Source organism: Pieris brassicae, chromosome 7 (assembly GCF_905147105.1).
Source record: "Pieris brassicae chromosome 7, ilPieBrab1.1, whole genome shotgun sequence".
In the NCBI taxonomy this organism is placed as follows: domain Eukaryota; kingdom Metazoa; phylum Arthropoda; class Insecta; order Lepidoptera; family Pieridae; genus Pieris; species Pieris brassicae.
Genome location: NC_059671.1, coordinates 14384541 through 14402630, shown reverse-complemented (window position 1 = coordinate 14402630; position 18090 = coordinate 14384541). Strand labels below are relative to the sequence as shown.

Genomic DNA, 18090 nt, shown 5'->3' with positions numbered 1-18090 from the left:
CTGTATTGCTGCTATTGCTATTGAGATGTTCCTACGTCAGTTGTCAATATTTTTTGTTTGTCAAATAATAACAAGTAACATAGTAAGTTCACGGTTTCACCATTTACATTTTACAAACACTTTAAGGACTACAGGTTGTCGGAATATTAGGTCTTTAAAAATATTGTGATTTTACTTGAAAGTTTACGTAGTTTTTCAGCTGCTAATGGTTTCATTTTTCTTATCATTTTCAAAAAAGGTACGTACCTAGTTTCCTAAAAAGAACTTAATGTAATTTTAATGCTGTTAAAAATATTATATCTATATATCTGAAATTATTAAGTTTAAATATAATTAATTTAAAATATTATTACGTGGAATAATGTAAAGTGGAGTAGATTTCCATAGTATTTTAATGAATTAATTATCATCTTAATAGTTTTCAATAGCCATAGCTTATAAATTATTAATTGTACATGAATTTTCTAAAATGTAAGCCCAGCAATGGGCAATAGCCCTTCTAGGTTTATAAAATGACTTTATAATATTAGGTGAAATCTAATATTTTAATTGAATGGTTTTTTTATTTCTATTATATTCACATTAAATAAGGTATATTTTTATGTGTCAATGTAGGGTCCATAAATATGTATAGCACTGATTGATAATTCATGTATATATATTTTTATAATAAATACTCTTAAAATATTGATTATGAACGCCTGTTGTAGTTCCCCCCTCTGTTTGTCTATCTCTTTCTAACAACTACGTACGGCTGGTGCACGTGTATTGGACACGCGACTCACGTGCGATCGTTGCGTGAGTGAATACCACAGTATAAAATTGTTAGTTGGTATTTCTTTGCCGTGCAACAGATCGCAAGGGCGACCTTAGCAAGCTTAAGAGTTTTAGAGTGGTGTTTTGTTATTTTTTGAAATTTAAGTACTTCGTTAACGCTTATAATATTGTATGGTCGAATCTTATTAGGTCACTGCAAAATATTCTGTTTCAGACCTAATTTTGTCAAGTTAATCCACTTATTAAACTTCAAATTGTATGATGAATATATTTAATACTATAAACATATTTAAGTTTACTACTTTGGATTTTTTTTCATTGTGTGAGCCTTTGGCGGCTGACTTTTTTAAAAGTAGAAGTTTAAGTCTCTTAGCTACTAGTTCACTACGCGTAAATATTAGGTTTACCTTTACATATGAAACTGAAGATTTTTATGAAAATTTAATATATAGTTAATCAAATTATGTCCAAATTATCTATACAATTTTGCCATTTTGACAGCAGTTTGTTTATCCTTACTCTAGAAGTTTGCCGGACGGGAGGGAGGTGATGATATCGACAAAACTGTACTGCCTCTAGGGACTTGAATTTTTTTCATTAAAATTTTTTACATTCTTATGTAAAAGTAGAAATCTGTTCGGGCAAGGTCTGGTGAGTATGATGAGTTTAGCGATGGTCTATCGTGAAGTGTGAGGTCACGCGTTTTCGTGGAGAAGCAATGGAAAAAAGCGATAGACCCGTCTTGGTTGTTGATGTGCGAGCTTCTCCATTATTGATTGCAATTCTTGGCAATATACGTCTGCCTTTACTGTTGTGCCATTCAGTAAGAAGCTTTATTGTACAAGTCCGGCACTGGTCCAACAGGCCATTATCTACCTATGAATCTTTTTTTAGCGCACTGAGTAGGTGCCTTACACGGGTCCGGATTTTAATCGAAGGTAACAATCCGATTTAGAATTCCCTCGTTTCTATGCCGTTTCAGTATTGCTCTGCATGGTTTGACGCGTAGGTCTCGCTGTTTGTCGCTTAGTTCGTGTGGCACCCACTTATCTAGCTTTTTTTATCTTTTCGATTTGACGCAAGTGCTTCAATGTTATTTCGTCATTAACTCCAAGGCCCGCAACAAGCTCAGCCGTAGATTGAGTCGGATCCACTTCCACTAACGACTTCAATTCGTCGTCGAGAATGGTTATAGGCCGACCGCGAAGCTGGTTCTTCAATACAAAATTTTCAGATGTAATATGATTGAACCAATAATGGATCGTGTTTATGCAAGCAGTGTTAGGCCACGTCGCTAATGGTTCGTGCTAGTTGCGCAGCGTATGAACTCATATTAGAAAATTGTACGAATTTCCAGTGTATCCATGGCACCATAAACTACCACAATTTCACGAAATCAAAAAAAATAAAAATTAATACAAATGCCAGTATTTGAAATTAAATTAACACGGCGCTCTCTATTTGAATTTTGAATTGCCAATTACATAGTTAAAGAGCTATTATTATTACTATTTCAAAAATGTAAACATCTCTCTTTCAGTACTGTAGGTACTCGGTAGTTCAGTCAAAATATGTTATAGGAAGAAAGACTTTACATTTGCAATCGTTCGCGGCACGCATGTATATTAAATATTACCTAAATGTTAGTAGAAATAATAATAAAGCTTAATTTTAATAAAAATGTAATATTTATAAATATAGATGCATAAAACACAAATCAACTTGATTAATTTATATTTTGTCGGCACGTGGGGCACGTGTTTCATTTTCACGTTTTAACCGGAGTTAGTTTGACTTGAATCCTTATTGTGGATTAAAAATAAAGTTACCGAACTTCGTTATTGAGTTACATTTAATTAGCTAAAAGTACGACAAAGAACAGCAAAGTGAAACATTTGAAAGTATATTTTGTTGATTTAACTTTTTTATTTAACGTGATGTTTTTATTTCATCATTATATATATTATAATTTTCACTTATGTATTTCTATTAAAAGGTAAAATATGGAGTGGGTTCTGCGGGGTCCTCAAATTCACAGCACATTCAGTAGTCTTGGATTCGCTCATGCAGAGGGATATCACATACATGAAAACTGCAATGGTAAGGACTTATAAAGATTTTGTAAAATGCGATGTTTGCGCTTTGAAACCTATGCACACATGCTTTGGGTGTATTCTAGCTTTTAAAACAGCCAGGTCGAAAGTTGATAATTAATAAAACAAATAATTCTTTTGCGTATTATTTTCTAGTTTCATGATTTACATAAACATGAATAATGTAGAAATACCTTGGGGTGTTACATAACAGGCAACATAAATAATACCTTAAAATTCATTCATATGAACTTAAAATTTAATAATATTACCTTAACTTAATATTTAATAATAAGAGCTTTTGTTCCTATAGCTGCTTTGGAATCTATTCTTAATAATATCCTGACCGAAGATAAAAATCTGCGGACATATAGAAGAAGCATAAGTTTCGGGCAGAATATTAAGAAAGATTTAATACCGCTTTTATTACATGTAAAGGATGACAAAACAATTGAACTTCTGATGAAGATACTCGTAAATTTGACGATACCGGTGGAGTGTTTGTTGTCAGTGGATAGCATATCGAATTCCGAAGTTGGCAAACACACTATATTTGAAATTAATAGCTTATTGTCGTCTACAAAAGCTGCCTTTGTGGACAATAGAGCAACTAAAGTAATAGTGGAGTTTCTTAAAAAGAATTCGGATTTCAAACAAAAGACAAAATTAACATTGGAACAATGTGCGAATATAAGCAACACGTTATTGTTTTTGCGGAATATTCTTCATATTCCAGAAGACGTTATTATATCATCTAGTTATAGTGGACACATATTACAAAATCAGATAATATGGAATCTTTTCAGTCAAAGCATTGACAAAACTTTAATAAAGCTGATGACTATTCAGGATTCGGTAAGACATTTTTAATTATTGAAGATATACAACGCTTCATGAACTAGCTGGTCATGTTTTTTTTTAAATTAACACGTTACAATAGCAAATTTTAGGCATACAGCCTATTTTAGTGGCTGGCTGAATATTCGTTCGGTGAGTTGTTTCTTTCAAAAGCGTATGTTTCAATCTGTAATATTTAGTAAGAAGTCATAATTTGTGCTTATGTTAATCTCTAGATTGTAATATATTCTTTCTGTAAGTTTTATTTATTACAAATAGAAAATTATACTTTAATCGAAGTTGCAACGTTACTTATACTGTATGAGATATGAACTTGAGATTCGTGTTTTTTATTTTGGTTAAATTACAGATAAATTGGGGTGTAACAATGGTTCAATTGGTAGCTTTGCTTTATAAAGATCAACACGTGACAATGTTACATAAGCTCCTAAATATATGGTTGGGAACATCTTTGTCGGAGAGCTCTGAGGATAATGAGAGTAATACGTCGCCAACTGACAGGGGTGTGTACTTAAAGTTATTTTTATACATATGTAAATGCATTCAGCAAACTCAATAAAATGTTTTTTTTAATTATAGAAAGCATGTTTTGGTATGTAAACAACTTCTTCGTTAACAATCCGAAACTACAATGGCCAACATTTCTAAAGCTCGCTTTAAAAATAATAAGTTTTTACAGGGAGGGACGATTCATCACCAATGCTAACATCTGATCCGACTTCTGATTCCTCTGACACGGGTGCAAGTGGAAAGACAAATGGAGGTTCTGTTTCTCCTGACAATAGTTGGGTATCAACCAGAAATATGGGCGAGCAGACGTTCCAATTAGAGCCAATGCAAGAGAAATCCTGTTTTATTAAAAATAATGAACAAGGAGAGAATTCGTATGAGAAAGATATCAACGTAAGTCTTTTTGTGGGATTTTTTTTGGATATGAAAAAAAACCTCTGATCATTTATAAGATATGGCATATTTTTATTTTATATGTAATCTATTACATTTAAAATAGTTCCAATTGTATGTAACTCGTTTTTCAAGCCTGTTACACATAAAGTACAACTAAGGAAAAATAAAATATTTAAAAAAAAATCAGTGATTGATAGGAAGGCTGTATGGATGATGGTGATGTGTATGTCGTTCGTGTATATTAAGTTTCTCATGTAAAAAAATAACATTTTTGTAATGAGACATAAAGATCTTTAAATATTTCGTATCAATTGAATTTCGATACGAAATTTAATTGAGTATTTGGGCTAGATTTAAATAAAAACATATGTATTGCAGCAGTATGGGGATCCCATTTAATTATAAAAAGTTCTTTAAGTCAAATAATACTACACCGTTGGTTACAACTTTAGGTGATGTCGTCAACCTTTACATTATATTTTTATACAAATGTTATATTTTTCCATTAACACAACGTGCCCGAGTCATGGGAGATTCTATGGATATAAATCTTAACAATTCTATTACAGAACGAAATCTTAAAACCCAAAGAGAAAACTGAAACCAAAAACCGCGATGAACTAATAAATGATACAAAGATGACACTAGAAAAGTCAGATTGCGGTTATGGCACACAAAATGAGAATCAGGAAGTGATTTCGATTTCTAGTAATGAAGATGATTGGCCATTTAAGAAACCAGTGCATCAGAAGCCACATAATCCTAAACAGAAGCCTAATAATAAAATGCGAGCGAGTGTCACACTTCAAGAGAGGAAAAGAAAGAAAATTGTGAAGCGAGGGAAGGCTAAAATGTGCGTATAACTTTCTAGCCGTCCATGCTAAAAATGTATTAATGTAGCGAGATTGAAACATTGGTGTAATACTCAATTTCTATTGGAATGTGTAAAAACGGTTCAGTGTTTGTCATATGAAATATTAAATATCGGTTATTTTATTTAAGAATATACTTAAATCCATTAAAGTAAAATGCCATAAAATTCACTTTTGACAGTTTATATTAATTTCAGAATAAACGTCCAAGGACTCTCACATAATATGCCAACGGACGAGGATATATCAAACGTTCTAAAGGAGTTCACTGTAGACTTCCTTTTGAGGGGTTACAACTCCTTAGTCCGAACCTTGCACACACAAATTTTGACGAATATGCAATTAGAAATAGACACGTCACATTTCTTCTGGCTCGTTACCTACTTTTTAAAATTCGCGACTCAGATTGAACTGGATTTGGATCATGTTAATTCTGTGCTATCCTACGATATTGTACTGTATTTGACAGCTGAAGGTGTGAATTTGTGCGAGCAATTTGAACTCGCGATTAAGTTGGATGGATATGATTTGAAACCAAGTATTCGGAGGCTGCATTTGGTATGTGTCATGGTTTTAATTTAGATAAAACTTGTACGAAAATTTAAATAACTCATGATTACATCAGTTTTAATCAGAGAGAAACATGACTATGTAAAATCCCTAATATTTATAAATTAATTTTACCTACGACCGTCGAAATCCTATAAGTATATAGTCACTTGTTACACATTATTTGGCATCCTAAAATCATTGTCGCTTACTTGCATACTAACATTATTAATGTGTGCCTGGGCCGAACACTGGTTTAAGTAGGACCGCCGTGCTAGTATCAGTATATTACATAAACAATTTGCACCACCAACTAAGTTATGCAATCATTTATATGCCCTAGCTAATGCTAATCATTAATTTTAACTAGTAAAATTATCGTACATACAAAGTTATTATGGGGTGTAATAAAAACAATAGAATGATTCTAAAATTTCTTGTTTATTTTCACAAGTCAAGGACTTAAAATGGACGAGAAAAACAAGCAATAAACTACCTGTATTTTTTAATCGCCAGGTTTTTCGTTTTACAAGTTACTTGTTACAGATTCGTTTTACAGAAGCTGGCTTAGTTCTTGGCTAGGTTAGTTATATACGCCATATTATAAAACCAATTTCCTTGTAGGTCGTGACAGCAATCCGCGAGTTTGTTCAAGCTATTGAAGTTTATCAAAAGTCAAATCATATTAGTCAAAAGGATAAAGAGGTTCTTGTTCAATTGCAAATGAAAATGTCTGAGACTAACGAACTTCGATCCTTATTTGTGTTGCTATTACGTCACTATAATCCCAAGTATCACTCTAAACAATACCTACAGGTATGTACTAGTGAATATGGGGCAAGATAAGTAAGACCCGCCCTAAATATGCCTACTGTATATCAAAAAGGTATTTGATTTGAAATACGGGAGTCATACTTAGCGCTAAGATTGTATGTATGTCTACGTAGAGTAGAAAAATATACAAAATTAACATTTGAAATCAAAGTCGTTTACCAAACAAAATCGGTTTTAATAAAATAATAAATAATTCTTCTTTAATAACCTATCACAAAACTGTGTTCTGAGATTTTAGAAAATTTAATCTGCAGCTCTGGTCACCAAGGTTTATGATTTGACATCACATTTTGCTTTAAAGCATTTAAAGTCTGAAGTCCGTTCTTAAATATACCGAATAATATAAAACAAAAGACGAAACGATTGCTCGCTCCATGCGATTGTGGATTTGCGTCTTAAGTTTAACCTGGCGCGTGGGATTGTCAATGGTCAATAGTAAATCTCAAATAAACTCTACGTTTCGTTTTTCATTTTACACCCTCTCTAAGCCCTTACGACGATCGATTAATATTTATTTGAATTGCGTGCTGTAAAACTAACCCGGTTTAGTATTTACTAAACTGACTTTATTATTTTTCATAGGATCTTATAGTGACAAATCACATTTTATTAATGTTCCTGGATAACATCATGCACTTGCCAGACTACAAGGGTTCAGGAAAAATGATTGACCATTTGAGACAGTAAGTTTTTAAATAGCTACAAATTATACATACACATTTGATCAAATGAGTGATTCTACTTTTGCGATGTGTTATTTTTCTTTTTATCATGTACTATTTATTGCGTTCATTAAATAAATATATAAACAATAATCACAGATTTGCAACCCCCGAAGTAATGCACCAATACGGGCTTCTACTAGAGGATTATGAGGGTAATGGTGAATATGTAAACGATTGCGTATTTACATTAATGCACTATGTTGGAGGGGAGCTGGGTTGTCTAATTTCCCTCTACCAGCCCAAAATACTTAAGACCTTCACGTCTATATGGAAATCCGAGTTTGAGATTTGTGATGTAAGTAAATTTAAAAAATGTTATTGATGTTCACGATTACTGCGCCGGTACCTTGTAACTTTCAATAGCGAAACCGATTCTGACGTTTTTGTATGATAAGAATTGCATACGATGTCGCAGTCTCAAAATCGCATCACATTAGCGTAGCGTAGCGTAGCGTAGCGTAGCGTAGCGTAGCGTAGAAAATAACTAACATTATGACATTAGTGTCTTTGCACGACACTTTTTTGTTCGGTATTGGACCACGTACAAAAGTATGCGTTAAATTTTTACAAATGAAATGTCCAAGTTATGCAAAAATTAGGCAGAGGAGTTACAACTAGCAATATAGGTCTAATATAATATAAATAAATCATAGACTAGGGTAAAACCTTTCAGCTACCTTGTGAAATTCAGAAAGGAGACTAAACGCGAGCGACGATTCCCAAAATTCTATACATCTTTGACGTACGGGAGTCAGGCTAAGCGGTTTTGAATTTTACCCTTTTTATTTCTTCTATTAAACAGCCATAGAGTTTCGTTAGTTTTCTATAGTAACGTGACCATAGAAACTGTACTACATTTATGATATTTTATACATTCATTTCAGGATTGGTCAGATCTAATTGAATACGTAATAAATACATTTATAAAGAAGCCGCATAGTCTCCAACGAACTGCGTCATTCCGATTAGATACAGAGAGTTTCGACGATGATAAAGTCCGTAAAGACCTTATTGATGATTCGAAGGAGTTCATGTTGGATGTGAAAGATACTGATATGTAATATTTACTTATGCATATTCTTTTAGATTAGATTGAACATTTTTCAAGTAGGTTACCCTTACGACAAACAAATAAATAGACTCCAAATTTACACTGACTAAGGTTTTGATATGGCACTTTACAATTGACAAGTATTTTGTAAACTAATCTGTGGCTTACGTTTAGAAAGTGTCTTACACAAACTTAATTTATCTATTCCTCGAGCTAGAATAGAAAAGTGATTATTACTCCAAGATTAGAAGAAAATTATAATATTTTACAGATTTATTTATTTTTATAACTACTAAATTTAAAACAGACAAATTAGTACTATAATGTGTGTTCATATAGATAGTAATATTAGTTATAAACACAGTAACGATAAGTTCAGAAACGAGAAAGACCTCTCGAGAGTCTCACAACAAAAAACTAATTTTTTGACAATGTCATAATTCGTCATGTCTCGTTTCTGAATCTCACCCTTACATCACAAACAGATAAAATATAAAATTAAATTGTACAAGCAATAAATACTCCTTATAGATGGACAGAAGACGAGCTTTCGGCTTTCAATTGGATATACATGCAAAGTAATACATCGTCCGATGTTGTTGGGGAAATAATAAAACTTTTCAAAGATGACGGAGTTGTTAAAACTCGCGAAAGTGTGATTAAACAATTGTACAAACAGTCGATAATACAGCGCAATGAATTCGACAAATTGCTAAACGAAGACTCAGAAAGAAATACCAAAACTAAGACGCGGGAAGGAAGGAACGACGACATTGGAAAAATTTGCGAATACATAACCAAAGATGGCAAAAGTAATTGTCTCGATTGGGTCCAGAATGTTTTGATTGAAACCTGCCACGCTAAAGTATGTTTGGAGAAAATGAGGGTACAGCAGGATAAGGAGGAGGTGTCTGAGGACAAAATTGGCTTCCATACTACGCCGAAAAGGCCAAAAGACATGCCTGTTATTTCACCGGTTTCATATTATTCACTCTGTAAGTATTTTGTAAATATAATCAGATATAGATAATAGAATCATTATAAAATTCATTAAATATTTTTTTATATTAGAATGTCTACTTGTCTACTTTCGTTGAATTTATGGCTTAGTAGTCACTGCTTAGGTTGTTTTGAGTTATCACTGAAGGCTGATAAAGAAAATGTTTCGTAATATGTCCGCCCGGCTGTTAGGTCGGATTTCAAACGCACATACTAAACACAAATTACGTTTACGAATATTTAAGAATTATATCAGTTTAAAATTATATATTTTAATGGCAATTTATTACTATTTACCATACACGATTCATAATAATTATATTATTAACTGCGAGAATATAGAATATCTGTAAATGCCCACCATTTTAAGAGTCACACTTTTTATAATTAGTACGATTTAATGAGTTGACTATTGAAATTTATATGTTCGCCACGAGTGTCGTGCACAGCAAGGAGAGCTGTGACACAAAATTATTTCGATCATGATGGATGATCCATTGTCAACTAATTCAATTTCTTTTTTTTCTTTTTTGTTCTACAACCAAAATAATTGGTATGTTTTCCAGCTTATTTGAAAAAAAAACTATATGTGCAGATTTTTAATTGGCCCACATTGTTATATATATACATCTATTTCTGTATTGTGCTGTTAATCTTATTAAATAAATAAAAACAAATAAATATTTTTTTTACAATACAAATACAACACACCAATGAATATTAATAGAATCAAATTATGAGAAAAGGAGAGCAATGTACACACTTTTTTGGTTGGAAAAGCATTTGCGCATCCCCTGCCCCGGACACTAGGTATCCACTAAAATCACCTCGGGTAGTTCCTTCAAAGCCACCAAGATAGGCTCCGAGGTCGCGGGGTCGCTCTTGCATTTTACCGGGGCCTCAGCAGCATAAATGAAAAATTCAATAGAATTTATTTGTGTATTTTATAGTGTTCAATCGGTCTGTCCCGTTGGTGCCGTGGAATTGTGAACAGACCGCGATATGTAAGGACTTGCAGTTTTTACAACTTTTACACAAATTGGGATTTTATATGCCGGTTGATACAGGCAAAATGTTTATAAGGATACCATATTTCTGGACACCCGACTGTTTGTATGAAGTTGCGAGTAAAATTTCATATATAGACAAATGTAAGTAATTTATTAATGGTAGAGATGTCGTGAAAAAGATAGTTACAATGCTCTGAGGTGAAGATCTCAATATATATTTTTTAATAACCCATAAAGAAATAAAATAAAGAAATGAAACACTTCAAACGCAAAAAGAAAAATATTGAATTCACGAGCAACAGTTATGAGATTGTAATTATGACCACGTGAGGTTATTTTTAACACAATTTATAAGGAATTCGCTATTTATTTAACGATTTTAACTAACAAATTTAGAGAGATTAGTTTCGTTTCATTACATAGGCGGTTAGAATTTGTTTTATGAATTGATCGTATTTCTTGATGCATGCATGCGTCCCTAGGCTAATACGCTATACGGCGTTTCGTAGCAACTCCGCACGAGTTCGGAAGAGGTAAAGCAAAAGCTCGAGTATGTAATAGCCCACATCCCGAACGCTATACGTCACTTTTTGAGCAACTGTATTAAAAATAGTTGTTCAGTACACGTGAGGAACCGTCATTGCAACTTGTTCCGACTGTCAACCCTCACTTTCGGCTGCGCCTCAGCTCGAGTAGACATTTGTCGGAACTCTTTGAATGACAGGCTTTCCGCACTCGTAATGAAATATACTATATCAACAAAAGTATCGTAAAGCGGTTGAGACTGTAAAACAAAAGACGGAACCATAGCGCGTTCCATTTGATTGTGATGGCTCGAGTCTTTTAATACGCCATGATGTTACGTCCTATTGTCCAATAATCTTCTTGTATTTTACACCCTACCACTTTTTTTAACTATAAAGTCTACGAGAGAGAGCTTCTTATGAAATGAAATTGCAATCTAGCCAATACAATAATTATGGCTATTAAGTAGACTTAGATCCATATTCTAATTCGTATCTCAAGTTATAAGCATGGGCGCTGTCAATGAGCTTAACTTGGTACGAAAGTTCTTTGACATTTTAGAATTATTACCTATTCTAGCCATAAATACTGAGACGTAGTAAAAAAAAAATCTGTCGCAAGTAAAATTTATTACTTTACAGTGTATTAGTTTAATATATAAATATAAAACAATTTAAAATATAAAAACGCTTATTGGATGTGGTCTCCATTGGCTGCAAAACAGTCCTTTGAACGTTAAGGCCAGGTTCAATCTTAAAACGCACTTTTCCATGGGAAAATTCTTCACTGCCAATCGTACGTATTGTATTAGGGACTCCAAATTATCACGTCGTTTACTTGCTCAGTAGTATCTAAAACTGACCATAAATCGTAATCCGGCGGATTAAGATCGGGACCAGACGACGGCCCGTCTTCAGCTCTGATGAAGTCCGAAACGTTCGTTTCCAACCAAGGCTGCATAGACCGAGCTTTATGACTCGGCGCCGAGTCTTGCTCGAAGAACTATTCTTGGTTATTGAACATGGTATTGTTAAGGGGCTTCACTATCTTCTCAATAATGGTATCTTGATACACTTGATACCTTTTTCATACAAGTATGGCTCAGTCACTCCTTCATAGCTAATACCCTACCAAACCATCACTGAAGTCGAATAGTGCCCACGTTGCACTCTGTCGGCTAATTGGAAAGCCTCTCTAGAGCTTTGAGCATAAATACGGTCATATTGTTTGTTAAAATTGTAAAAAATTGCTCATCCGTAATCAATTTTATTGTGACCTGCCTTTGCGTGCTGCTTCAGTAGTTGTTTCGATTTTACCACCCTATTCTTTTTTAAATTATCAGTCAGGAAATGACTAGTACGTCTCTTATGGGCTTATATGCGTCATCTTTTAAAATACGCGACATGGTTCTATGTGCTATCTCCCGAGATATTTTTTTTGCTTTCGGACAGGATTTCTTCGAATTCTTTCTCTTACTGCTTTGACCACCTTTTTCGTACGAACACTACGTGGACGGCCAAACCGAGGAGGTCTCATTGTACCTATTAATAGCCCGGTACACAAACATTTTACTAATACCAAGCGTATGGAAAGTTTACTTTGTGTAATGCAATCACAGCGATTCGGTTCTCTTTATCACCACACTCCATTTTAATATCGCAACTTATAAATCGATTGACTTTGTTATGTAAACGCGACTTCTTAATTAACCCACTATAAATTACGATTTTAGTTGAACTCAAGTTCTCCTTCAGCGATATATCAAAGATAAGTGATTTGAACTCGTCAAAAACGACTGTAAGATTACAGGACCAACCTCAGAATATGGTCCTCACGGTGATCCCTGAGAACATTTTTCAGATTGATAAATCAAAACACATCGCTGGAATTGTTAATTATACTCCCATGTAAGTATTTTATTTTTCAATTCTATATATTAAATGCTTTAAAGGATATCTGTTATTCGCAAAGATTTCAACAGTCACTTTGGTATTAGAAAACTTATAAACATAAAGCAGACCAATAAACATCACATCGCTTCTATTATACGTATATATTTTTCAATTTTAAATACATAATCTTTGTTTTTTTTAAACATCAAATAGGAAATAAACATTTTATACATTATTGCCATTTGACATCCGCGTCATCAACAATGATTAAAAAAATAGATGTACTGAAATGACTTTTGGACATTATCTCAAAGAATCACAAAATTTAATTTTACGTATATTATAATTATTTAATAATGTACTATTGTTTAGTCCTGTCACCTTTTGTCGGGTCTGAATCTTTCTGTCGGATCTGGTATTTCTCAGGTGTTCAGGAAAGTACTAAGAATTTTTATTAGGTAATCCGACATCCTTGGATAAGCACTAGGTACATACGCCTACATAATGTGTTATATTCAGGCCTTATTTTAATTTAATATGTAGAGAGACGACGGGGGCAGGTTGGTTACAAGTTGTTCAAAAATCACATGAGATCAAATTTACCATGGATCGTGAAAGGTAAGTTTTGTTTGCTTTTTATTAATTCTAACGGTCTGTGGCATGGAAAGATGGCCTTTAAAATTACTTGAATTATGCGACGGTAGTATCACTGTTTCCTCTTTATTAACTTCGAAGGAACTTTAAAATTTACATAATATGTAGTAGGTAAATTAGCTTAATACGATTTCTAGTTATTTTATATAATTCAGTCCTTGATAATCAAAATGCACCCACTTTTAAGACGTCTTAATCGTTTTGAGGTGTTATTAAACGATTACATGATGGAACTATCTAATTTCTTAAAATGAAAATAGTCTTCGGAGATAAAAAAAATATAATAAGTAATCACGTTTTTTACTCAAATATTATAAAGTGAAAGTATATGTGGAACCAGCTGCCCACTGAAGTATTTCCGAAACAATTTGACAATTTGACCCTTCCTTCAAGAAAAGAGCCCTACAAATTCTTGAAAGGCCGGCAACGCACTTGCGAGCCTTCTGGCAATGTGAGTGTCCATGGGCGGCGGTATCACTTTGCATCAGGTGAGCCTCCTTTCCGTTTGCCTCCTATTATATAAAAAAAAGAATTTTTGAATGTTTGTTACGAATACACTCAAACCCTTTAAAACTTTTGTATTATGCCCGAGTAACCTAGGCAATATTTATTTTTATATATTAAAAAAATGGAATTATCGTAGACAAATGATATTATTATTTCTTTGAAGGACAATAATACACACCGAGAGTGAAACAGTGCTGGAGGAAATTAAGCACCCCTTTGGTATTCCGATGGAACAGGATGGGGAGCTGAGCGTAGAAGTGGCGGATTCAGGCAAAGACGATCCCATTAGTTACAGCCAAGCTGAATCCGAATATTATTGTAACAGGTAATATTTACCATCAAGAAAAATAGTTTCAAAATAATGTAATTTACTTAAAATAACTCCGCATAGCATTATATTTAAACTTATCGAAATTTGATTGGATTATATCTTTTATTTATAAGTCGAAATCCGCCATTAATAAATGAATGTGACAATTTTCAAATATCATTAAGGTAGTTTTTCTGGTATTTCTCTTACCGTAGGTATTAATTGTTTCAAGTTATTACGCACAATAGGAGTAACTCGCCTTAAAATCAATATAAGAAACGCACATACCCCAGAAATGAAAGCATATAAACATGCTGATAATTGTCTCACAGGAACTCCCTCCGTTGTCACTAAGTTAATCACCATCTAATCAATTTCCCCTTGAAAGCTTTACACGGTAGTGATCTGTAACCTGTGGGACAGTGCTTTATGATTGATTGTGTATGTGAAAACAGTCTTTTGGCACCCAAAGCCGTGTTGTATGTAGATACAGACTATCTCAACAATTAGACATCAAACGTCCATTTTGCGTGATGTCTTGGTATAAGGATTAGCGTCATATCTAAAATTAACGTCATTCTATGGAATGTTAATTACTTTATGTTCGACGATTTATATACGGTAAATCCTCGTATTATAGTCAAAATGTTATAACGACATCGAAGGGACTACCCATATTTGATCGTTAAAATCGACATCAAAAGATATGTTGTTCTAAAGGATGTCGTCGTAAACGGTTTCGACTGTAGTTATATTTTAATATTTGTTTTAAGTTTCTGTCTTTAAAATGTATTTATTTTTTTTAAGTATCGAGACGGCATCAGTTGCTTCAGATCTCACAAGGATGTACGTATCAGATGAATATGAAAAGTCCGAAATTGTTCATCGTTCATCCGCAGACAAACACTTTCACGATGACCAGAACTCAATAGATATAGATAGCGGCGCGGGAAAGAGAGCCAGAGTACATTTCACATCACCTTTTTCTTAAACATTGTCACACACTGTACACAAATAGTTATACAGTGTAAACTTTATATAACGACACTGAAGGTACCTACTGTGCATTTTATGGCGTTATAGAAAGTTGTCTTTAGGCGAAGACAAGAAAAACGTATAGATAATCCATGACTCCTACTTTTTAGTCAGTGCAAGCAGTCTCAATTTGTAAACAACAGAACGAATTTTTTAGAAAGTTCGTATGCATGATGCCGACAGTCGAGTAAGCGACAAAAGAACGTACAGAGCTGCGCAGTTTTTACTAATTTTAGCAACTTAAAAAGTACCTTATTATTAATTGTTGTCGTTATTGAGAATGGGTGTAATGCTTTGTAGAGTGTTTCATTGTATGGAAGAAAAGCTAAACCAACCAAAGCTAATTGATTTCGACGCTTTAGGGAGTTCGTAGACGGACATTACATGGAATATACACTGTTTTTAGATGTAATGGCTAAAAATATCCATATTTTAATACTTTTCAAATATATTTTTTTTGTAATTTTTGCATTATAAAAAATGTGGAATAAACATAGGAATCGTATTTGTCAAATTTTTAACCTAAAAAACATTGGTTATCCTGTGATAAGAAGAAACAATTGTTTTAGAATTTTGCGAATAAGGCAATTAGAAATTCCCATAATAAGCTATATTTTTATTTAACTACGCGTCATTACTGTAAAATTAAAAAGCTTGTTTCTAGATTAATCATATTTTTAAAGTAGTTTTTTGTCGTATTATATCTTAAGCCTATGTTACACCGGGGCAACACTGTGCGGCATGCCAAAAGGTCGCATGCTACAAGGTTAAAAATGACGCACAATTTAGCAAGAACCGTGCGGCATAATACCTTGCGTCATGTGGCAGACTGTCGCAGCTTGTATCCGGGCACAATGAATTCTATGCGACATTTTTCGTGCACCCAAACAGTTTGTAGGTTATGTTTTTGTTTCGGAAAGTGAGAATTATCGGTCATGAAGTAGTGCAACGAAAAATATTAGGTCCTTACATATGAAATTGGCGTATTTCGTACTGGCCGATTACTCCGAATATAAACAAATTATGTTTTGCGTCTTTTACTTATTTTGGAACTGTCACAAAGTAAAATATTAGGTACTACGAGCCCCGATGCAAAATAGTTCGTCTAGTGTGAAATTTTCTCTGTGAGATTTTTCTAACTTCATTATTTTTGTATATCTATATAAAATATTAAGCTGTTCTACTATCACATGTCGCGTTACTTATGCCATTTTTTAATTATAAACCAATAAACTATTTTAGCTTTTTAAATTTTTATATATATCCTGTTTTAAATTCGAAGACGTTATAAGCAAAATAGTTCGTCTCATTGTTAATCGATGCAAAAGAGTTCGCCTATCGGTGAGTTAAATAAGATTATTCCTTCTTTGTACAATTATGTTGTATAATTTAAATTTGTATAAGTAATTCCGTGTCATGTGTCAAGTGAGACAGTATAAATTCAGCTTTTTTCATTAGTTTTCAAATAACAATGGGTCGTTTGTGAAGAGCTTCGAAAGCGAATAGTTTGTGGGGTCGATGCTGTTAAATCAAGTTACCAAATATCTAAAGACTTGATACTTCCCAGGTCTACAGTCCAATCTATCATTCGGCACTATAAAAACAAAAGAACGACTTCTCCTTTGAAGAAAACTGGTCGACCACGCTTCACAAGTGCAGTAGAAAACAGAATCCTGAAGAAATTTATAAAAAATAATCGTCGTGCTCGAGCTGGAGAACTCACGGTGCAATGGAAGGACATGATTGCTATGATTCATCATAGCACATGATGCTAAACTCTTGGCTGTCAGGGAGTTAATTACGCTTGAGGAGTGTGCAATGTTGGTTGCAACCATGCCTCTTCGCATTAAAGAAAAGGCGACACAACTAAGTGGTAGACGTACTATTTTGCGTGAGTGACAAGGGTAGACGAATACTTTTGCGATGCTTTTTAGAATATTTTGTCATGTCATGAAAGAATTTCAGTTATGTTAAAATAAAATTTATTGTGGTTTACTTTTTATTAAACGTTCTTAAGTATTTTACCAATACTTACTTAGACGAACTATTTTGCATCGGGGCTCGTATTATCTGTAATAGAGATAAGGTTTTAGTTGTTAGTTTATATTAGTATTTATATAAGTTTGATGTTAGCTTGTTAAGTACATACCAATAAATAGATTAACTTTAATTTAATAGATTAAATTATGGTATAATAAATGTCAAAATCTAGATAAATAAATCATAAATACAAAAGCCTATTTATTTCTCGCAAAAAAAAAGCAAAGTTAACAATCCTATTACAATATTTAAAAAAAATTACACGAAATATTTTCAAACAATGTTTTATACGTTATATCTATTTCCCAATTACTTTGTAAGAAACCTTCTGTAGGTGAAGGCCTGAATCTCCAGGTATCTCGTCTGCCCTAGGTTGGCCTATTTGAGCATTTAGATCGTCCGTAATTAATATGTATTATGAGTAAGATCCAAGGCCCGGTACAAGTTTGCATA

General features: G+C 33.3%; 1 protein-coding gene across 2 annotated transcripts; it reads left to right on the top strand.

The window, feature by feature from the left end:
• The first annotated feature begins 90 nt into the window (after positions 1-90).
• Positions 91-17826, top strand: LOC123712641 (protein timeless). Of its 2 annotated transcripts, none has more exons than XM_045665865.1 (17): positions 91-238; positions 2774-2877; positions 3184-3725; positions 4078-4231; positions 4408-4631; positions 5204-5487; positions 5704-6064; positions 6680-6871; positions 7472-7572; positions 7711-7909; positions 8499-8671; positions 9197-9660; positions 10615-10815; positions 12932-13106; positions 13635-13709; positions 14416-14577; positions 15370-17826. In XM_045665865.1, the coding sequence occupies exons 2-17, from the start codon at positions 2781-2783 to the stop codon at positions 15551-15553; spliced, it is 3588 nt and encodes a 1195-aa protein (XP_045521821.1). In that variant the 5' UTR covers positions 91-238; positions 2774-2780; the 3' UTR covers positions 15554-17826. The 2 variants fall into 2 exon arrangements, with proteins under 2 accessions (XP_045521821.1, XP_045521822.1); XM_045665866.1 differs by lacking the exon at positions 91-238 and adding an exon at positions 854-2419.
• Positions 17827-18090: the final 264 nt, after the last annotated feature.

Coding starts and splice junctions, on each gene's coding strand:
- LOC123712641 (XM_045665865.1), top strand. CDS start 2,781: ATGGAGTGGGTTCTGCGGGGTCCTCAAATTCACAGCACATTCAGTAGT. Junction 3,726..4,077: donor TGATGACTATTCAGGATTCG/GTAAGACATTTT, acceptor GTTAAATTACAG/ATAAATTGGGGTGTAACAAT. Junction 4,232..4,407: donor TACGTCGCCAACTGACAGGG/GTGTGTACTTAA, acceptor AAGTTTTTACAG/GGAGGGACGATTCATCACCA.